Genomic DNA, 23779 nt, shown 5'->3' on the forward strand with positions numbered 1-23779 from the left:
ACTACTGAACTCCAGCATCATAGGTAGGGTGAAAACAGCCATAGACAACATGTAAATGAATGGGCATGGTTGTGTTCCAATAAAACTTTATTTACAAAAACAGACAACAGAGGGCCACAGTTTACCAAACCTTGCCTTAATTAACCTATAGAGGCATTTTCAAAATTCATGGGAATAAGAGGAAACCTCCTCTCAGACTGCAAAGAGTCATGAAATACATAATCCCATCCCCTTCCTCTATCACCTGCCTAGGCTCTAAGCTAGGGCTTTTATCCATGAAAGGAAGACTCCTGATCATCTGTCTGCCATTGCTTCCTCTGGAATTCCCACCCACTCATGAAAGGCACACAGAGGTTTCTTCTCCAACATGCCCTAAATCATACTGTGACCCCATCAAGGCTAATTAAATAAAAATATAGTTTAAAAAAAAAAAAAAACAACACTGTGAAATATTTATTTTTGTTTTGCAGTATTAAGCATGATTAAAACCAGGGCAGAAAAATACTAAGTATGCTGGGTAAGAAAGGTGTACTGTTTCATTATTTGCTTTTTCTAATTCAATTAAGACGATGAGCACGTAAGACAGCATCAATAACTCAAGGATGTAGCTGAAGAGTGAGATGTGATACCCTGTTCTACTGGCCTCCAAAGGCATTCAAGGGATCATCAAATATGTTGGACACCTTCTGTTCAGATCTTGGTTCAGGTGCTGCCTGTGAAGATCGACTTTTTGGTTTGGTTGTCTTAGCCTGGATACCAGAGGAGAAGATATCATCTTTAAAAAGAGAAAAAAAAAAAAAAAAAGAAGAAAAGAAAAAGATTTGCTGAACAGGCAAGAAAATGGGTGCTTTTAAGACACAGCTACATAAATCACCAAATACTTAAGTCTGATAACAGTATGGGATACCAAGAACACTAAGAGCCAAGCCTCTTAGATACTGGTCCTGGCTTTGCTACTAATTTTTACGACCACATACAAATCACAAGTTCTCGCAGATCACAATTTTCTCAACTACAAATGTATGCGTGTTCACATGGAGGACAGGAAAAAGGGAAGGATAACTGGAACTCCAATCCATCCCCTGACTTTACGTGACATTATACCTACTTCTACATTCTCTTCCCACAAGGTTTTCAAAGGAAAGGGCAATACAAATAAGTAAAGGGAAATCCAACATAGGAGTCACCCTCTTTTAAAATAAATGCACCTATCTGAGACATGTCAATTCTAAGAATTTAAGTCTTTATGACTACATTCATGTTCAGTTGTTTCACTGACTGTAGTGTTTTGTGACTCACCTGCAATGTTACTGCTAAGATTCCATCCTACAGAGATTTGAGCATGTTTACATAGAGATACGTATACACAAATGTTAAAGGCCTGGCATTATTTGTAACAAAGAAAACTTGGCAACAACCTAGATCACCTTCAATGTGCTAATGGCTAAATACAAAAGGATACTACACAACCACTAACAACAAGGAAGCAGATAGATCTCTATGTACTGGCATGGGAAGACAGTAAGTGACTAAAAGGACTGCAGAACAGATAAAATATATTCATATTTTGGAAAAAATAAGCATACATTTCTACGTATGCAAAGCTGTATTAACATCACCACAGCTGAAAAGATATATACACCCAACACTCAACAATGGTGACCTCTAGGGATTGTTTTTCACATTTTACATTTTCCAAATAATACTAATCTATTACAACAGGTATGTATTACTTTTTTTGTAATTAAAAACAAACAAACAAAACGAAAAACAGCGAAGTCTCTTCTGCATCCCCTGTGGTGGGAAGCAGGTGGAGACACAGCACACAGCTTACTCCAGGAACAGGCCCCATGTGGCAGTGCAGCTGCTTTCTCCCAATTAACCCCAAGGTCTAGACCTGGGAGAGAGGGGGGAAGGAGGAGACAGTGTGCATTTGGCCTCAACTCAAGTCCTACCCATCAACACCAGACATATCAGAAGCCCCACATTTGAGTTTAGGCATTTGGCTTGCCCAAACGAGCATGTTTACAAACACAGAAGATCTTTTGTGAGATGCTAAGTCTGAGTTATAACCTGCTTTCATGTATAGCACCACTTTCCTCCTGCACTGGCCCCCTCCATTCTCTGAAAGACTGACACTCACTCTTCAGTTAGAACTCTAACTCAGACAAGTGCCCCACGCCTGAGGCAGCCACCTCAGCCAACTTCAGCATGTGGGGCAGTTTCTGAGCCTCCCTTCGTAACATCAGAATGTTCTGAGTTATCACAGATAATTGGCAGGGGGCACACTAATATAAAAGTTAAATTATACTTAAGGTCAAAATCCGGGCTCCTTCAAATTCCTTGATGTCCATCAGAACAAAAAGTTGTTTCACCAAAATAACTAGTCCATTTACTTATCCATTCTCAGCCTAACTCAGGACTATACAGCAAGCCAAAGGAAACCCAGTGGGGAATGTTTTCCAGGAAAGGGCCGAAACAAAGGTAGGAGAAGTATCAAGTCCCTGAATGGCAATGACTCTCTGTGTCATGTGTAGAAAATCAAACTTACCCATATCATCATCAAATATAGACTTAGCTTCCACTTTCTTTTTGGACTTTTCTTTTGGTTTTACAGTTAGGTCAGCAAAGATATCAATGTTATCATCAAACAAGTTGGATTCAAATGTTCTTTCCTTCTCTCTTGCTTTTTGCGAGGGTTTAATTGCTTCTGTAGCAAATATATCATCCTTGTTGAGCCAAAACAGAAGTAAAACAATTTTAAATCAAGTGGTAGAAATACAAACTGCCACTATAGTTTGCAACAGCCATGTGACCTGCCCTCTCTGCCTGGAATGCCCCACTCCAGCTCTCTGCCTGGCCCAGTCCTTGTCTTTCTTCTAGTCCCAGCTCAAATGCCACCTCTGTAGAGAGGCTTTCTCTTCCAGTCCTTTCTTTTTTTTTTTTTTTTTTTAATTTTTTTTTTCAACGTTTTTATTTATTTTTGGGACAGAGAGAGACAGAGCATGAACGGGCGAGGGGCAGAGAGAGAGGGAAACACAGAATCGGAAACAGGCTCCAGGCTCTGAGCCATCAGCCCAGAGCCCGACGCGGGGCTCGAACTCACGGACCGCGAGATCGTGACCTGGCTGAAGTCGGTCGCTTAACCGACTGCGCCACCCAGGCGCCCCTCTTCCAGTCCTTTCTTAAGGAGTGCCTCCTACCCTTTCCATCACTCTGTCTCACTGACCAGAGCTGTTTTCATTATGCCACTTAACATTATCTGAAAACATTTTATTTATCTGTTGCCCTGCCTGTATCCAATTCCCCTTACACACTGGTCCTAGTTCACTTTGTGTCTCTAGTACCCAGATGTTCAATAAACACCTGGCTCAGAGAGTAGCACTTGAAGGCCTTACTGCCTGTACTCCAGCTAGGGCCTGTTTCCCCAAGAACCAGAGGCGAAACACTTAAGCTGCACTGATGCTGCTTTATATATGTCATAGAGCAGCATGCCAAGAAAGCTGACTGAAGCAACATGCTGATAAAAACTATGAAAATCAAGACTTGTATCAATGGCCATAGCCAGCCAAGAACTACACCCACGTGAAACAAAACAAAAACCTACTTTTGAGTAAATTTCAGAGTAACTAATAAAAGATCCTAATTGTAAGTACTAAGCAAATAGGTAGCAAGCAGCAATGAAACGAGCTTATTGTAACCTATGGCTCAAATGAGCCAATCGGGTGTTTGTCTTAACACAGAAACAGGCCCAGAAAGTACTCTCATGTCCTTTTACCTCAAAAATATCTTGTGCTTTTGAGATGGCCTCCTGCTGACCGTTGGATTTGGACTCATTCTTCTTGCCTTTCTGATCTGTAAAGAGATCATCCTCATCTTCCAGGAGCGGGAAAGGATTTGTTTTCTTTGCTGGTTTTGGTTTAACAGACTGGAAGAGATCATCATCACTGCCTGCCTCACCTAGAGAGGGAAACATGGGGCTCTTCTCTTTACTTCCCCCTGTTGGGTTGACCAGGCCATCTGCTGCCTTTGTCTTGGCTTTTCTTCTCCCCGTGGGCTGAGAGCCAGTGCCCTTGGAAAAGATATCTCCAGAATCAAAAATGTCATCCTCAAGAGGCTGACCCAGAGATTTCGCAAAGGGGCTTCTGTCTACTTCAGGTACAGGACCACCTGCCCAAGTTGGAGCGGCAGCTGCCTCAGCCTCCTCAGAGATGTCTTTTCCCCCAGCTGCCCTGGGCTGTGGTTGAGGGTCACCTGGTGAAATGTCGCCATCTGCCAAGCGTGCAATGGATCTTCTGGGGACACTCACATCCTCGGCCTCATCGGACTCCTGGGCAGCCAACCTCCGAGCTGCACGGGTCTGCGGTCTACGCTTCCCTCTCACTTTGACCCGACTCTGCAATGGCAAAAAACCATGTGTTGATCTAATGATTAAAAAGAAGAACAAAAAGGTGTTCAAAGCTAACGTAGCAAATAATCAGTGACTCAAAATATTATAAGGTTGTCTGGTCTACCTCAATCCCTCAATCAAGATATTATCCAAGACAGAGAAAGGATTATTTCCTAAAGATTTCCAAAGACATTTAATAGCTACTCCAAGACTATGTTACTCTTAATCCTTCAGTGTTCCCCATGGAGTCTTTGCAGGGCAATTTCTGTTTAATTTCATACAAAAGGCTTCATCTGCTGCTGGAACCCTGCAAAGTAGGCATGTTGGTACTCTGTGTGCTACAACCCTTCCCGGCCCTTACTCTGCCCTTGGTTTACATGTGGGTCTCTTTCAAAACAAGAGAGAATTAGGGGGAATTCTAGTGCTAACCTTTACAAGAGGCTAGCCTACAATCAGGCTCCAAAACCAGGAAGATAAGAGACAATCAAAGACAGGGAATCTAACGTGCTCTTCTCTTCAAGTCAACAAACACTAAATTTAAATGTTGAATATTTGACATAAAAAATGTGGCTAAGAAATCAGAACTTTTAATATAACCTCAAAACAGAAGTTACTCATTAGCAATAATGCAGTATTTGTGATATTTTCCAAAATACACAATCAAGTAGTCTTAAGAAGGTACAAGCTTCTTTGGCCAAAGTACTTGGCTATGTTTACCTATTTCAAGGAAATTTCACAAATAATTTTATGAAGTAGCCAATGTAAACTTACCCTCCCCCTCACCAAAGGCTGACAAAAAATAGAACAAAAAGAAGGATATTTTATTTTTCACGAGGAAAAGAGTTTTGGAAACACTTAAAATGAATGTATTCACCAGAGTTATTTTAGGTGCTGTTGCTTACTCAGACATCAGCTAAGATTTTCTAGAGAAGAAAGACTAGGTAGAAAGAAGAGAACCAACTAAAATGAAAGCAAAACCTCGAAGAGTTCAGTCCATGCAGCACATACCCACAGTCCTGTGGAACAGGGTGACAGGACCATACCAGCCGGGAAGTAACTGCCATGGGATCTCAGAGAAGGGAGCCTAACACAAGAGGGCACCAGGGGAAATATCACAGAAGCAGTGAAGTTTGAGCAGTCTGTCGATGAGCAAGAGCACTGCTGACAGAGGTAGCAGCACAAGCTGCTGGCAGCAGTGGGTGGTTGTGTGTGTGTTCAAGGAATGGTGCCTGGTGTGACTGCAGTGTAGGCTGACGGTGTGGAGTGGTTGGTGGGCAAGGTGGAAGTTTCGGTTAGTGTGGATTGTAAGAGGCTTTAATATCAAACCGAGGAGCCTGAATGTCCTCCTTTGGGCAGTAAGGAGCCAGCAGAGGAGGGACACGATCTGCTCTGTTTAGACCTGCAGGTGGCAACGCAGGAGAGCCTGGAGACAGTGGGACTTCACTGTGGATACTGAGCAGAATGTAAAAGTAACAAACACGGGCAATGGAAAAGTGGACGCAGAATTAGGAAGGTGTAAGGAGGGTGGAGAGGCTGAAGGAAGGCTGAGGTGCCTCCTTCAAATGGTTAGTGGGAGGCAGCCTATGATTGTATAACTGATGGACTAGTTAGAAATATACAAGTTATTCTGGATTAAAAAAAAAAAAGGCAAGAAAGCAAGCAAAGGTGGCTTCATCACCTTATTTGCACTGTGTAAGGTGTCTGCCTGAGCTGGAAGATCGAAACTCACGCCGGCCTCCCCACTACTAGGAAGAGCAGGCATACTTTCCAGACCGTGGATCCTCTCGGGTTCAGATGAAGGAAAAGCCAATTCTGGCAAAACAGGTTTTACTCCAGAGATCTGGGGAGCCGCTGCAGGCAGCAAGGCTGCTGGATTAATCGCTAAATTTGCCTAAAAGAGAAAAATGACACTTACTCTGTATGTCTTCTTAAACTCAGCAGTCTATGATTACTAGTGTAACACATGACAAGAGACGCGGTGTACATAATGTATAATACAACAGGAGAGAGAGAAATGCAGGGAAGTCTCCCGATCAAGTCTTAGAATTAAAATAGAGGATTATATACCTGTGCCCACCACTGGGACCAAAGAAAAGATGTTACAGACGCAGCACACAAGAAGCAACAACTAGAGGGTAGGGAAGAGATGCGAAAATGCCTGGCAACAGTTGACAAAAGTAAATATTCAAAAAAGTTTATAGATGCCACAAGGCAGGCAGTGAAGATTCCAGACACGTTATAATTACTTGTATTTTCCAGATCCGAGGGGATGGTTCTTTGGTTTTAAATGGAGCGGGACCTGGTGAGTCCTGTGTGAAATTACATTTGGTTAACAATCCATTAGGGAAATAGAAAGAAAAGTGTCTCTTGGATTACACTTATGTCTATTAAATTTGATGGAAGGTGAAGCTGTCACTTTCTGTGATTCTAATTAGGGAAAGGCATTCAAATCTCTCCTGGGGCCTCAAAATCTTTCACTTATGCCTCTTCTTCTGCTGTGTGAGTGGAACGCTGGCAGACCGTAAATGGAGTAAAGGCAGACAAAGATCATGAATTAGATTCGTAAGAACCACAGGGTTATCAGAGTACCAAAATCTGACCAGTTGGCAAAATTACCATGCTGGTTATCCCACACAGCAAATGTCACAGAGCACACAGAAATTCACCCACAACCTAACGCACTGAGGTTCTAGAAGCAAAGGAAGTTGAAACTTGGGACAAGTCGTTGGAGACGTGCTATTCCCAGGGCTTTGTTTTCACAGCTCAGGACACTGAAGCCTCAGTGAGACATCCAGAGACAGCTGGAATCCAGAACCAGAACTCACTTTCCAGTCATGGCCTGTTCCCAGGAGGAGCTCCGGAGAGAAGACTGCTGAGAACAGAGACCTATCAGCAGTGACCTCAGAAGAGGTAACCAAGAAAATAGGGGAACCAAGGGGAACCAAGGAATTGGATACAATTTATGTTTAATTCTAATGTAATTCTACTCCAAGGTAGTCCAAAGGGAGAAATGGAGGTTCTAATGGGAAGAAGATTCTTCACCCTGTATTAACTCTACCTTGGAAGTGAATTTGAAGGTCGTCCAAAAACAGTAATCACAAGTATAGCTTCATGAGACTGGAGTGTACAGTGAGAATGGATGAGGCGGCAGAGAAGTGTGTTTAAAACAAAACAAAACGTAACAAAAACACAGTAGGGGAGCCTGGCTGGCTCAGTTGGTAGAGAATACAAATCTTGATCTCTAGGTCATGAGTTCAAGCCCCACACTGGATGTAGAGCTTTACTTTAAAAATTTTTTTAATTAGAAAAAGAAATTTTTGAGAGAAGTCGTCCTAGCTGCTGTTTCCTCCCTAATCAAGAGAACTCTGAGTACCCTTGGGTATGCATGATGGAGTCCCTCTGTCCTGGGATACAAGCAAGAGCTGAAAGTCCTTAAGCAGTTCTAACCTGAGGTGTTTCCGGTTTCAATGTGCTTTTTTCTTTGATACCCTGCTGAGTGGATTCAGAATGTTTCTGGTTCTTGACAGAGGATACAGAGTGGTCTTTTTTCACTACCTTCTTCTTTTCTGAGATCTTCAAAAGAAAAAGAATACCAACCACCTGTCATCTATCTCAGAAATTTTAAAGAAAAGTCATAATACATAAAAACAATCTGGCTTCTGAGTTTTGGGTCATTTCTTGAATGAGAGTTGAACTAATACAACATTTGAACATTTCAACATTAGGTGAACTAATACAACTAATGCAGCATTTCAGAAATGGCATTCCAAAGACCGTGACCTTCTCGGGAATTCCTGCTATGCTAAACAAAATACAGAGTGCTTAACAAAATCTACTGGGGTGGGGACAAATGACACAAACAGGCTAACACTCAAATTTAAAGCTTTGCACCTGAAAGGCATGGGTATTTAGTCACCGTGTGGCACGCACTGGTCTTTCAATAAACAACTTAAAAACCAAACAAATCTGTAATACAGTAAAAGCTTGGGTTAGTTAATGCTTTAATGTTAATTAGGAAACATAAGATGAGGACACCACAAACGCTATCATCAGCGTGCCATTTGCCATTCCTTCACTGGTAAGCGCCAAAATTCTCTGCGTGTTTTCCTCTTATAAGTAAGTACACATTAATTTCCTTCCCAGAGGCCTTCCCCACACCCCAGTATTGAGAGCAAAAGGCTGATACCAAAGGCTGTGATTTGGCAGGGCTGAAAAGATCATCATCTTCATCATCCCCAAATAGGCTCCCAGCACTTGGCTCTAGTAACTGGAATAGACAAAACTCAAATTCAATATTCAAAACGAAAGCAATTTACAAAAAGAGCTAGGTGAGCTATTGACTTATAATATCTAATACAGTAACAAAGTCATGATGTGAAGAACCTTTTGAAACTGACCCTGGTTTTCTTGGTGCCAGAGAAGAGGTCAACATCTGGATCATTGTCCTTCTGGAGCTTGTGACTAAAAAGGAGCTCTTCATCCTGAAAGACACCTGTGCTCTTTGGGCGAGTATCAGGATCAGGACCCTGGAAAAAAGAGGAGTTGTAAGGATTTACCTCAAGGAAATCACAGCTACAAACATGCAACTACAAAGATATCCCCTGCAGCTGTTTCCAATGACTACAGGCTGGACACAGCCTAAGTGCCAACCACAAAAGGAATGACACATTCACACAACACAAGGCTATGGAGCTACCAGAGATAGTGGGAAATACATTTGCAAATGCAGATCTGGAATACATTAACATATACATCATCTGGAAAGATCCTCCTTCAGCCTGTAACAAATGTCTGAACTTTTTATTTATAAAACAACCCATTAATTCCATAATGAGAAACATGTTAAGGGTGAAAACACAAAATCAAGTAAGTTTTCTCCATCTCATTTCCAAAGGGAAGAAGAGCAGCTCACTTAATACCAGAAACTACACAGTGGTCAAGTGTGTATCCCTAATCTGTCAGCGTCTTACTCTAAAGACCTGGCACAGGGATGATGAGCCAACCTTCTCCTATGCCCACCAACCTTCCATCCCACTATCTTCCAAACAAGTTATTTTTGTTTGATAGGGTAGCTGACATTTGAAAATTACTATTCACATTACTTGATCTGACACTGTAATATCCCAGACGTGACATTCTTAAATACTTCCCTATTTCTTCTTTACCTTTTTTTGCTTTTTTGTTTTTGTTATTTCCAGGGGGCCGATTCAGAAGAGCTCTTCTTTATGTTAAGTACAAGCTACTGTAACAGAGCAGTGGAAGGAATGCCCCGAGTCAGAGACCCAAGTCCTTGAAGGGGATTGATAGGGACAAAGGCTGGACACAAGGACGATGATAAGTAAGGTACACATTAAAAACCCGAGGACACAACATCCTGACCTTGTGGCCTGCAAGACCCTGGGGCTGACAGACCAAAGACCCACAAGTGCAGAACACGCATTCTCCTCTTCCACCTCTGCCCAGGGTAACCCCTAGACTGGTCACGATGCTTTTGCTTTGCGGGTACAACTCCCCACCCCGACAATGGAGAAAGGCTGCCATGACCTTTCCTATACAATCATTGAAGGGTCAAAAACGCCCCCTCCCAACCTGTGGGAGGAGCTCCCCAAAGGACTGGAAGCAGCCTCCATTAGAGACCACCCCAGCTCCCAGCCCAGAGAGACCCTATAACATCCAATCTCAAAACAAACTGGGGACAGGCTTCACCTTACAGAACCTGCCCGCTCTCCCACCTCGAGAGTGTTTCCGCTTTCATAAATTCCTTTGTGCTACTTCCCTTCTGGCTGTTTTTATTTGAAAGCAGAGCCTCACATAAATCTTGTGTGGAATCCAAGAACGGAGACTTCCATTCACACAATGCAGACTCTCTCACCCATAACATTTAGTATCACGACCACAGATGAAACAAAAGAACCCTCACAACTGAGGAGATGTGTCACATTAAAAATTCACTAATTATTATTACTGACTATACATAAAAACCCACAGCAACACAGTAACACAGTAGCTAAGTTTAAAAGTTTCATGACCATTGGGGCACCTGGGTGGCTCATCTGGTTAAGCATCCAACTCTTGGTTTCAGCTCAAGGTCACAATCTCACGGTTCAGGCCCCACATCAAGCTCCACGCTGGCAGTGTGGAGCCTGCTCGAGATTCTCTCTTTCCCTCTCTCTCTGCCTCCCCCACTCACTTTCTCTGTCTCTCTCAAAAAATGAAGAAACTTAAAAAGTAAACAAATACATAAAAATAAATAAATGAAAATATTTTTTAAAAAGTTTCACGACCATGAAAATCACAGTACAAAATCACACAGAGTAAAAGACTGGAAGAAAATACAGCAAGTAATTCATATTCACTCTGTGTAGCTCTCGTTCATAAACAGGGTTATACTTCTACTGTAATAAAAAATAATAAAACATTTTTTTATAGAAATCAACATGGACCATTTCCTCAGTTTGGTTTACGAAAAGCACTGGCAATATGGCCTGGCACCTGTTTGGGTTTCTTTTTTTTTTAAATATCTCTATTGAGATAAAATTCATACACCATAAAATTCACCTAGTGTGTAATTCAGTGATTTTTAGTATATTCACAGAGTTGTGCAAACACCACCACCAGGTAAGTTTAGAACTTTCCCATTACCCCAAAAGAAACCCCAAACCTATTAGCAGTCACTCTCCATTCTCATCCATCCATTCCCCCAGACCCTGGCAACCACTTCTACTTTGTAGCTCTATGGATTTGCCAATTCAGGACATTCAAATAAATGGAATCATAAAATACGTAGTCCTTTATCACTGGTTTCTTTCTTTCAGCATGTTTTCAAGGTTCATCATGTTGCATCATGTATCAGTAACTTATTCCTTTTATTGCCAAATAATATGCCATTTTGAATAGATACACTACATTGTTTATCCACTCATCAACTGATGGGCTTTGAGTTCTTTCCATCTTCTGACTATAATAAATATAAATATATATATATATATAAATATAAATATAAATATAATAAATATAAATAACGCTGCTAAGAACATTACATTCTAGTTGTGTGTGAATATGTCTTCATTACTCTTGGATATATACCCAGGAGTGGAATTGCTGGGCCTTGTGGGGGACTCATGTTTAACAATTTCAGGAAATACCGAATTGTTTTCTGAAGTGGCTACACTAATTTACATTCCCAACAGCAACGCAGGAGGATTCTAGTTTCCCCACACCCTCACCCACATGTGGCCATTACAGAAAAAGATCAACAAGTGCTAGTGAAGATGAAGAGAAACCAGAACCCTCAATTCTTTAGTTACTCATATGACAGAACTGACACCTTAAAATGAGATTCTTTGACCCTTTCAAAACCCTGAAACTTTATTGCTTTTTGCTCACCTTTCCCACTTCTTTCTTTGGAGCGTGGATGCTGTTTTGATCTTCTGTTTTATCTTCTTCCTCATCAAATAAACTAAGAACAGTTTTGGTTCTACTTTTGGTTCCTTTGTCCAAGGGGGATGATGAAGAAAATAAATCAGAATGCTCGACCGACTCCTGAGTAGATACAGTCAAAGGTCCTCCCTGAAAATGGAAACAGTAAAAAAAATAAATAAGTAACATCTAGAAATACAAATTCTACTGAGGGGCCTTCCCAACTCTTCACTAATTCAGTAACTGCGACATTTCCACGTTTCAGGGCACTATAGCTAATCACATTAATCCCAAGTAACAAAATACTAAGGTCAACTCTCAATCAGGTACTCCAACAGAGACTCTTACACAGGTAATTCACAGCCAAAGATGATTTTTCCGACCAGTTTAAAGTCACAGGTCCCTCCAGCCTATCAAGAGATATACATATTTACAACCCTGATCTACATCAGTTGCTCATGAGCTATAAATAACTTGCCAGTCACAATGAGAAAGAATGAAATGTGGCCCTTTGTAGCAACGTCGATGGAACTGGAGAGTGTTATGCTAAGTGAAATAAGCCATACAGAGACAGATACCATATGTTTTCACTCTTATGTGGATCCTGAGAAACTTAACAGGAACCCATGGGGGAGGGGAAGGAAAAAAAAAAAAAGAGAGAGAGAGGTTGGAGTGGGAGAGAGCCAAAGCATAAGAGACTCTTAAAAAATAAGAACAAACTGAGGGCTGATGGGGGGTGGGAGGGAGGGGAGGGTGGGTAATGGGTATTGAAGAGGGCATCTTTTGGGATGAGCCCTGGGTGTTGTATGGAAACCAATTTGACAATAAATTTCATATATTAAAAAAATAAATAAATAAATGTCAAAAAAAAAAAAATAAAATACATTAAAATTAAAAAAATAATAATAGTAATAACTTGCCAGTCATAGAGAAAGCACAAATATCCATCACTAGGAGTGGATCATATTATTTCCTAGTATTTAATTAATACCTAAGTCCCAAGAAGAAACCTGACAAAATTACTTAAATTGCAGAAGGCTCACACTGTATTATGCAATTATAAGAATCACTAAAATGATCCTAAAATGTAGCATTTATTCATTCAACAAGTTCCACATTTCAAGTAAGATACCATTGATTTTAAGATCCACTATTACTCTATGAACCACTGAGAAAGAAAAAAACAAGTCTAAAATATGCCACTGATTGTGAAATGCATCCTAATTTGAGTGGTTAAACTGTGAAAACTATGCTTGTTTGAAGAAATATGTAATTTATTTTTTTTTAAGTTTATTTATTTTGAGAGAGACAGAGATAGTGTGAATGGGGAAGGGGCAGAGAAAGGGCAGGGAGAGAGAGAGAGAGAGAAAGAGAGAGAGAGAATCCCAAGCAGGTTCTGAGCTGCCAGTGTAGAGCCTGATGCGGGCCTTGAACCCACAAAGCCGCAAGATAATGACCTGAGCCAAAACCAAGACTTGAGCACTTAACTAACTGAGCCACCCAGACACCCCAGAAGAAATACGTAATTTAAAAGTGCCTAGTATGGGGGTGCCTGGGTGGCTCAGTCGGTTAAGCAGTGACTCTTGATTTCGGCTCAGGTCATGATCTCACAGTTTGTGAGTGTGAGCCCCGTGTCGGGCTCTGCACTGACAGTGTGGATTCTCTGCTTGGGAGAAGCAGAGATTCTTGGGATTCTCTCTCTCCTTCTCTCTGCCCCTCCCCTGCTCATGCTCTCCCTCTCTCTCTCAAAGTAAATAAAACTTAAAAAATAAATAAATAAATAAAAATAAAAGTGCCTAGTATGTGTGAGGTAACATACTAAGTACTACAGATACAATGATGAGCAAAAGAAACCTGGTCCCAATCCTCAAGGAGCTTACACTCAAGTCAGGGCCAGCAGTACAATAAGCAATTAGAATTCAAGTATGGAAGGGGCTATAACTGGGGTAACTTGGGCTACAGGAACAGACAACAGGTCCACATAGAAACTACAGGTAGACAATGTCACAGTGTCTCAGGCACAAGTGAAAAATTTGTATCACTGCAGCTCTAAGGAGCCTCAACAGGAAAAGTATATACAATACTCTTCACACAGGTCCTGAAACAGAAGTTAAATGTGAATAGCTGAACACGCAGAGAACAGGAAAGGTTAGAAAAAAAAGAGGTGCACATCACTGACCTCCAGGTGCAGCCAGCAGCCTTTTCACAGGCTCCTGCAGGAGATAACAGACCACCCAGGAGAAGAAAGCAAAGGTTTTAGAAGAGAGATAAATTTCACTTTGCTCTCTAATTCACAGCCAACATCCACTAAATGTAAAGGAATGGGAAACTAAAATCTTAAAACTGCCATTTTAATTCAAGTACAAGTGGAAGCAGGGATAACAGAAATGCTACAAAGAGAACAAGTCAGAAAGAGCAAACATGCAGAGAGAAAACCAAAATAAAAAACAAGATGTGGAAGAACACCCTGGAGAGAGAAAGGCAAAACGGACATGGGCACAAGATGACAAAAGAATGTAAAACAGGAGACACGCACATCACTGTGTGCACATTTGCCCAGAAAAGAGACCCAACAGCAAGAACGATGTTGAAGGTTTCCCCGAATGGAGGGATCTGATTTTCTTCTTCAGACTTTTCAGTATTTTCAAAATATTCAACAAAGTAGCCATTTATTTTCTGTGTAGAAAAAGTAAGGGTGTGTGCATTTGTGTGTGGGTGTGTCTGCATTTTACAAAACATGAGAAACAAACACCTCAGAATATAAATGCAAAAAAAAGAAGTCTACCTTTTCTGACTCCTCAACCAAATGAGTGCTCCCCACTGCTGATGAGTCTCTGCCACCATCAACCTTCTTATCCCCAGGTTTCACTCCGAATGGTGCCTCCTTTTCTTCGTCGCTGAACAGCAAAGGTGGTACTTCAGGGACAGTCTCTCTTTTCTACCAAAAGAAGAGCAAATGACATCCTTAAAAACAAAACTGTGGGGGTGCCTAGGTGGCTCAGTCGGTTGAGCATCCAACTCTTGATTTGGGCTCAGGTCATGATCCCAGGGTTGTGGGATCGAGCCTCACATTGGGATGTGTGCGGAGCGTGGAGCCTACTTAAGATTCTCTCTCTCCCACTGCCCTTTCCCCACTTGTGTGCTCGCTTGCTTGCTTGCTCTCTCTCTCTCTCTCTCTCTCTCTCTCTAATTAAAAAAAAAAAAAAGTGTGCTTTACTAGCATGACAACATCAAGAACAGGTGAAACCACAATCTTCTTGAGGGAGTTAGTGAAATGTGGAGGGAGAGACAGTGCGGAACAGTGAAGGGGGCACAAACAGGGAGAAGCAATAAACGCCACCACCTCACTATAGACACAGCACTTCACAGCTTCTACCACGGTAACGCCTGCACCTGTCTCCGTGTGTCCATTCACTTCACAGATACTGCTATTAATTAGAACCTTATGTCTGACTCCCAGATAACCACTAGTCTCTCCTCTCTGCCTCCGTCCTCCCACATTTCAGGTCAATGATGTCATCCAGAGCTGCCTCTGCTAAAAGAAAATATGCACCAGATTGCTTCATCTCCCACCCCAAAGCTGCACTATTTGCATTAAGTAAATGCTAAATGTGACTATCAACTAATACCTCATCTTCTCCCTTTGTTTACCTGCATCTTACCAATCTTCCCTATTCCTTTTCTTCTTTTAAGTTTATTTATTTTGAGAGAGAGAGCACAAGCAGATGAGGGGCAGAGAGAAAGAGAGGCAGAATCCCAAGCAGGCTCTCTGCCATCAACACAGAGCCTGATGCAGGGCTTGAACTCACAAACCGTGAGATCATGACCTGAGCCAAGATCAGGAGTCAGATGCTTAACCAACAGAGCCACTCAGGTGCCCTCAATCTTCACTATTCCTTAAACCTACTGTGAATTTGCACCCTTCCCCACTGTCTATAGAAGCAAATCCTCATCTTTCAAGCAAGGCCCAGCTTGAGGTCCCCATAAAGGTTTCTCTACCTTCTTCGGTAAGTATCAGTTGCTACACTGGTAAGATTATTTATCTGTCTACCTCGCTTTTATTTTCTTCTTAACTTACATTAATAGCTATCACATATGTCTGTCTATTCCCTTGAAAGGATAATATAATTCAACAGCAAGTCATGGTGTTTTATACCAAGTAGATGGTCCACACCAGTTTGCGAGCACTTTGCTCAATCTGTCATGTTCCTGATGGGGGAGGCAGGGATTTCAGGGATTAGAAAACTGAGGTTATGTGACTCACCTAGAGTTATCAGCATCCTTGGGGAAAGTGATCAAAAATTCTTGAGGAAAAACTATAACTCTATCATACCAACTAGATGAGAGGTTATGAGGAAGTAAGCTTTGAAGCAATATCTAAATCAAGTTAGGAAGACAGATTTGGGAAATCAAAGAAGAATGCTCCTTAACTACGAGAGAGAAAAAATTATAAATGAAGTAGAAAATAGAGTAACATTTTTAATTATGTTAAGAAGAGGTCCTTAAAATGTATAATCAATTTTAACCTGAAATAAAAGGCTGGAAACCCACAAAACAATTTCAGAAGAGGTAAGGCAATACTGAAGTGATTAAAGGAAAAAATTTTGGTGGAATGCACTGGGCTCTCTGAAAACCACATACAACTTCAACGCAAACCGGTCAGGGTGAAAAATGAGACTTTAGTATGGCCCCTTAAACCAAGGAAAACGCCACCCAAACTATCGGTTGCAAATCTTCCTAAAGATAAAGCTGACTTCATCTTCATCGTGAAATTAATTTCTTTGACAGGTTTATAACAGAGTCACAGCTAACTTTAAAATATTCAGGATCTCTAAACAAAAAAAAAAAAGTGTTTTATACACTGCTGTCTGAAGGGAACTGTATTTCACAAATGGTAAGAATCTGTGTACAGTTTGTTCAGCTACGTGAGATGTAGATCTTTGACCCTCTGTCTTATTTAACAGTCATAATTACTACAGGTTGAAAGAAGTTTTCCATTTCCATGACCTTTAAAATTTATTAGGTTATTGCTCATTTATCTAGAGAAGAAGTTATTATTTATAATCTACAATGAAAAACCACTCAGATCTCCTGACCCTTTTAACCACGGAACCACTTGATGTCATCTTTAGGGAGATGCAAGTTGGGTGATTCGAAGAAAAGATCACGAGCACCTCAGAAGCAGCAGGAGGGAGCCCCGGGGCCCAGGGAACACAGCATGTTCCTCCCAATGCTGAAAGCTTCTGGTGTAAGCTGTGCACACCCACTTAACGGGAATACGGTGGGGGAAAAAAGTCCCTAAATCATCAACTGACAAGATCCTGGTCTGGGAAGCTTCCATAGGACAAGTTAACAGTTGCACTAGGTCTGACAAAATGAAAACTGTTTCCCGATAAGAGAGACAACAACCTTCTCTGGAGTAATCTGGGACAGCAAGAGTCACCTAAAGCACACAGAGAGTGAGGCTGGAAGAGATGAGTCCAGTGTGAATGAGATTACGGGTGGCACGGCAGGCTCAGGCATTTGTGACAAGGACGTGATAGGATCAGGCTGCCTTTAAGAATAGAACCAGAGCAACAGCAAGAAGGGCAGATGAAAGGAAGGAGCATTCGAGGAGAGGCCAGATGAGAAATTATCTCAGTAGTCAAGGCTAAAGATGACCCAGAAGTTGGGATGGAAAGAGACATCCCTAGAGGCACTAGTGTAGCGCAGCATCCTGATCTTGATCTCGGCTCAAGTCACGATCTCACAGTTAGTGAGTTGCAGCCCCGCACTGGGCTGTGCGCTGATGGCACAGAGCCTTTTTGGGATTCCGTCTCTCCTTCTCTCTGCCCTTCTCTCACTTGTGCTCTCTCAAAAAATAAATAAATAAAATAAATACATAAACTTTAAAATAATTTAAAAACTTAAAAAAAAAAAGGGAGAGAGATCCCTAATAAACAGTAAACAGTGACAATTACTCCATCAAAGGCAAAATAAGTCACACATACCCTGGGACAGCTACACTACGGAATACTGATAGTGGTGAAAAAAGAAGAAGCTAAAGCTTACGGAAATGAAAAACATGTTGCAGGACAAAACAACTTACAGAAAAAGGTACAACATGACCTCATTTAACTAAATAGAGTGAATGCCTGGAAACAGGCCTGAAAGGGCTGACAATGCACTGTTACCAATGACTACTCTGGCAGGAGGACAAGGACTTTGTATTCTCCGTGCATTTTCTAAACCTTTTTAAAGAAGACATCCACATATTACTGCATAATGTAAAATAAACTTGAAGCAAAAACTATTTACGAGGAATGGAAAAACCAAGTATCAGCCTCTAGAAAACAGAAGTTCCAAGGCTCCTTTACGGTCTTATCTCTCCTTCATCAAACCTATGCAGGTAACAGGGACTTGGTCACCCATCACCACGGTGGGAGGAGGAGGGCCTTCCTCATCAAGCATGGGTGGCAGAGTTGCCGTGGTGGCTGCTCCAGCGTAGGAGGGGTCCCACGGGCTCTTACCTTCTTCCTGGTCTTAAGTGTCTTTTTGCCTCTATCACGTGCCAGATTTGAATGGCGTGGAGTTGGGAGTCGAAGGCCTGACAGCAGGCTGTGAGTTGGCTTGATTCTTGGCCTTTTAGGCTAACCCAGGTCAGATAAAGGAGTTCTAATCCATGGGGTCTAGCCTAAAAAGTTCCACATTTCCCTTTGGGGCTGTTAGCAATTGCCAGCTGGCAGTAAAATAGCTGTTTGGCCTCATTTTGTTCTATGTGCACACACTCACATACACCCACTAAGGAATGAGCTGGGGAAAGATGAATGACAGGCCAGGGCAGGATCCCAGTATGCCCAGGTTCCCTGGATAAATATAACACAATGCCAGCTTCCTCTCATTCTTTAATACTCCTTTTAGATATAACTAACATCGAGATTGGCTAAATCTTTAGCTGAGGTGATTGTGGTCATTTAGACCACCACAATGATTGTGATGTCATTTAGATGTAATCACTGGAATCCTTTACACCAGATGCCACTGATGGACTTTTTATTACATACTGTAACTTTTTTAATGTTTTTTTAGGGGCACCTGGGTGGCTCATGATCTCACGGTTCATGAGTTCAAGCCCCGCATCAAGCTCTGTGCTGACAGCTCAGAGGCTGGAGCCTGCTTCAGGATTCTGTCTGTCTGTCTCTCTCTCTCTCTCTCTCTGCCCCTCCCCTGCTCACTCTCCCTCTCTGTCTTTCTCTCTCTCTCTCTCCCTCCCAAAAATAAATATTAAAAATATATATATTTAATGTTTTTTAGGTTTATTTATGTAGGTAATCTCTAAACCCAACATGGGGCTCAAACTCATGACCCTGAGATCAAGAGCCGTGTGCTCTACTGACTAAACCAGCCAGGTGCCCCCTTTACTGTAATTTTTAAAAAATTTTTAACCATGGCAAAAAACAAAATGTATCATCTTAACCATTTATAATTCAGCAGTGTTAAAAATATTCACATTGTTATGCCACCAATCTCCAGAATTTTTCCATCTTGCAAAACTGAAACTCTGTCCCCTTGAACAACTCCCCATTTCCCTCTCCTGCTAGCCCCTGGCAACCACTAGTCTACTTTCAGCTTCTATGAATTTCACTACTCCAGGTACCTCATGTAAGTAGCATCATATACTATTTGTCTTTTTCTGACTGGCTTATTTCACTCAATATAAAGTCCTCGAGGTTCATCCTTGTGCTGGCAGGTGCCAGAATTTCCTTCCGTTTTACTGACTGGCTATTCACATAAACCGGGACCAAAGCGTTGGTACTTGAAACATGCTCCTGAAAGGAATAATGTGTGCCTTAACTGACCTGGTCTAATGTTTGCACAATTCCATGCCACTGGGGCTAAGCCTGGCGACCTGCCCAGAACTGCAACGGTGCTCTCCCCTCAGACTTCAGAGACCCACCCCTGATGCTGAAGGGGCTGCAGGACATGAAAGAACCCTTTTCCCCATGCTTTGCACGTGTGCTTCATCAAATACCATAACTAGATGATCTATTTCTAAAACTAGGCAAATAGGTTTTTCCATTAGACTTAGCCCACAAGGTCAGGTATAGGAGCTGATTCAGGGAAGTATCACTATTCACATAAGATCATGGCAAGGATATTTCCTGGGCCTAGGAGGTCAAGAATACCGTTGTTGCAGGAGGAACAGATGCAGGAGGAGAGCCAAAGAGAGAGCTTCCACTATCGGCATCATCTTCAAAGAGGAGTGACACTCTCTGGGTCTTCTTTTGGCTATACAATCAAGCAAAAGGTCAAATTAAAGCAAGTATGATTAAAAAAATATATACAATATTCCTTCCAGGCCATACTTACAGGAACCCACCTACCACCAAAACACCCAAGACATCTGCTGACCTTACGTAGTTGAAAGCAAATGAGAAAAACTTTTGAAGTAGGTGCCATTTATCATCAGCCTGTCTCTCATCCTTATGTGGAAGAGTTCAGGGGCCTTCTCTACTTCTCCCTTTGATTCACTGTAGGAGCACTAACTGTTAGCTTTGCAAGTATTTAGTATACGTGCTGCTGAAGCAAGCACTAGCTTTGCAAGTATTTAAAAGCATGTATGGGGATGCTGGGAGGAGAGGTAGGTCTGGAGTAAAAATACTACAAAGATTTGCATTATTCAATCTTATAAGGACCATTAGCTTTCTAGAATTCTCTAGATACACAGAAACGAGATCTCCAGCATTTGTTTTCAATAAAGAATATAGTGGGGTTGGGGTGGGGGGGAGCACCTGGCTGGTTCAGTCAGTAGAACATGTGACTCTTGATTCCAGAGTCATGAGCTCAAGCCCCATGTTGGGTGTGGAGCCTACTTAAAAACAAAACAAAACAAAACCAAAAACAGTGTGAAGTTAAAATATTGAGAGAAAGAGAGAGAGAGAATATACTGGGCCCTTTCAGCCACAGCTCTCCTCACCACCTTCCTCTAGCTGGTCTTCACCTACCTTCTCACCTAGATTCTGCCCTGGCTCCACAGAGAAGGTAGTCAATAAACAGAACAAATACTGATCAGAGCTTTTAAGGGACAGATACATGAAAGTGGAGAATCACAGGGAAGCTTAGCACTAGACATGGGGAATCCAGAACAGAAAGCATTCTAACTACTCAAAGGTCAAGTTCCAGTTTTCACTATGTGATAAGGAATCATCCAACTAGCACACTACAGAATTACCAAAATAATGCAAACTTTAAATTCAATTTTAGCTAGCTAAAAGTAATACTAACATCTTATTTCAGCAAATTGTTTACCATCTATATCTACTTACGTTAGAATATAATTAAAATACACACTAATAAGTACATGTATTATAACCTTTTCTGTAAGTTTAATTATCAGCAAGACACTAGGAAACTTATTCATTAGTTTAATACCGACTTCTGCCTATATCTTAAAAAAAAAAACAAAAACAAATACAAAAAAACTAAGAATCACAGACTAGGGAACAAAACTAACCAAACAGTTGAGTGCACTTAATTGGATGTATACACTAAAGAATGGTTAAACATTAAGACTATACCCTGAATAAGTTATAAAAGCAAAAAGCCAATTTGTAATGACACAGTACGGTAGTATCTAATATACCTTTATAGATATACACCAATAAAAATTTATATAAATTATAACCAAAACAGTTGACTTCTAGATGACGAGCAATCACTATATCAGATGCCTAAAGAATACCAGAAACCAAGGGGCGCCTGGGTGGCTCAGTCAGTTAAGCATCCAACTTCGGCTCAGGTCATGATCTTACAGTTTGTGGGTTCAAGCCCCGCATTGGGCTCTGGGCTGACAGCTTGGAGCCTGGAGCCTGCTTTGGATTCTGTCTCCCTCTCTCTCTTCCCCTGTCCTGCTTGAACTCTGTCTCTCTCTCAAAAATAAATAAAACACTAAAAAAAAAAAAAAAAAAAAAAAAAAAAAAAAAGAATACCAGAAACCTCATTAAGCAACTATAGCAGGAAAATATCCCATGCATGATTTTCTGAACAAGCAATTTCTTTTTTTATTCTTAATGTTTATTTATTTTTGAGAGAGACAGAGTGTGAGCGGGGAAGGGGCAGAGAAAGGAGACACAGAATCTGAATCAGGCTCCAGGCTCTGATCTGTCAGCAGAGCCCAATGTGGGGCTCAAACTCACAAACTGTGAGATCATGACCTGAGCTAAAGTCAGACACTTAACCAACTAAGCGTGAACAAGTAATTTCTTTTTAATTAAAAAAAAATTTTAATGTTTATTCATTTTTGAGACAATGCAAGAGACAGAGTGCAAGCAGTGGAGGGGCAGACAGAGGAAGACACAGAATCTGAAGCAGGCTCCAGGCTCTGAACTGTCAGCCCAGAGCCTGACGCGGGGCTCGAACTCACAAACCGTGAGATCATGACCTCAACCAAAGTCGGGTGCTTAACTGACTGAGCCACCCAGGCGCCCCATGAACAAGTAATTTCTAAAAAAATTTCTAAAAAAAAAAGAACAAAACACAGCAAAACACCAAACCAACCCACAAAACATATGTGATGACAGATTCTGAAGGTAAGCTACAGAAAACTAGTTAGCTCTCTGACCAGAGCTCTAATAGGAAACAACAGCCAGTCCTTAACGTTGGCTCTCACTCCACATACTCAGCAACTGCTGAGTTAAGTTTGGCCCTCCCATGGAGATCTGTCCTCAGAAGAAAAATATGCTGCTCAGCGAACTAGGGTGTTTCTCATTATAAATAACAGGTTAAGTATTTTGATTTATTTGAAAGGTACAGACATGAGAAAACATTCAGATAACCACAGAGCGTATTGCCTAAACCAGGACATTTCTGAGAGTGAAAGGGAAATTATTATTAGTCGTCATGCTGGAATGGCAGGCACAAACCAGGGCTGTCCAGGCAAGCCAGGACACCTAAGTGCCCAGCTAACCAGGCAGTATGTCACAACTCTGTTAAAGTCACAGAGCTTCTTTCTGTTTTCAGAATGGTTTTGAGATATAATTTACAAACCATAAAATCTACCCCTTTATAATATGCACTTCACTGGTTTTTAGTATAGTTACAGAGTTGTGCAACCATCACCACAATCTAGGTTCACAGTATTTCCATCAATCCAAAATGATGCCTCATGCCTGTTAACAGACTCAATTCTCCTCGCCCCAGGCAAACACTAATTTACTTTCTGTCTCCATAGATTTATCTGTTCTGGACATTATATACAAAGGGAACCATGCATGTGGTCCTCTGTGACTGGCTGCTTTCAATTAACACGATATGTAAGGTTCAACTATGTTGTAGCATGTATCAATACTTCATTCCTTCTTATTGCTGAGTCAGAGTTCACTGTATGGATAGAACATATTTTCTGCATCCTGTCGTCAGTTGATGGGATGTTTGGCTTATTTCCACTTTCTGGCTTCCACGAATAATGCTACAATGAACAATCATATATAAGTGTTTGTGTGGACATGCTTTCATTTCTCTTGAGCATCTACCCAAGAATGAAATTAAGTCCTAGAGTAACTCCGTATTTAACTTTTTAAGGAACTGCTGGATTGTTCCCCAAAGTGGCACCATTTTACATTCCCACCAGCATTGTGTGAGGGCTCCAATTCTTCCACCGTAGCAGACTATGAGTCTGGAGTTCTCTCTGGTCCAGCAAGAGAATGGATGCAGAATTGAATATGAGAGAGGCTGATGTCCGGGAGGAGACACGAGCCCTGACAGGGGTTTTGTCTCTGTATTTATTGAGTTCACAAGATATTACCCACGTGGTGAATGTGAAGAAAAAAGATCTTACACACAGAGACATGGAGAAAATCGGAAGTAATCATTAACTTGTGTGTATAAGAAGCAAAGGGTCTGGGGGACAAGTGGAGTTTGTGATCAAGGTACAACAGTATATTGGAGTCAGACGGAAAGTAATTTCCTACAGGCAATATAACAAGTTACTCG

The 23779-nt window shown here is 41.4% G+C and overlaps 1 protein-coding gene across 8 annotated transcripts in view; it reads right to left on the reverse strand.

The window, feature by feature from the left end:
• Positions 1-69: 69 nt before the first annotated feature.
• WASHC2A (WASH complex subunit 2A) overlaps positions 70-23779 on the reverse strand; it is a 62339-nt gene continuing 38629 nt past the window's right edge. For 3 of the 8 annotated variants that reach the window (XM_030334910.1, XM_030334909.1, XM_030334914.1), the window contains 11 exons: positions 19975-20077; positions 14595-14747; positions 11777-11959; positions 8788-8916; positions 8577-8657; positions 7838-7963; positions 6637-6699; positions 6069-6281; positions 3779-4396; positions 2552-2729; positions 799-1897 (listed from right to left, as the gene is read on the reverse strand). In XM_030334910.1, coding sequence (XP_030190770.1) covers positions 1680-1897; positions 2552-2729; positions 3779-4396; positions 6069-6281; positions 6637-6699; positions 7838-7963; positions 8577-8657; positions 8788-8916; positions 11777-11959; positions 14595-14747; positions 19975-20077 — 2065 coding nt within the window. In that variant the 3' untranslated portion in view covers positions 799-1679. Of the gene's footprint in view, positions 776-797; positions 1898-2551; positions 2730-3778; positions 4397-6068; positions 6282-6636; positions 6700-7837; positions 7964-8576; positions 8658-8787; positions 8917-11776; positions 11960-14594; positions 14748-19974; positions 20078-23779 lie in introns of those variants that run through there. The other 5 variants (XM_030334912.2, XM_032595127.1, XM_032595128.1 and 2 more) reach the window with 3 other exon arrangements.

The sequence above is a fragment of the Lynx canadensis genome, chromosome D2 (genome assembly GCF_007474595.2).
Source record: "Lynx canadensis isolate LIC74 chromosome D2, mLynCan4.pri.v2, whole genome shotgun sequence".
Classification (NCBI taxonomy): Eukaryota; Metazoa; Chordata; class Mammalia; order Carnivora; family Felidae; genus Lynx; species Lynx canadensis.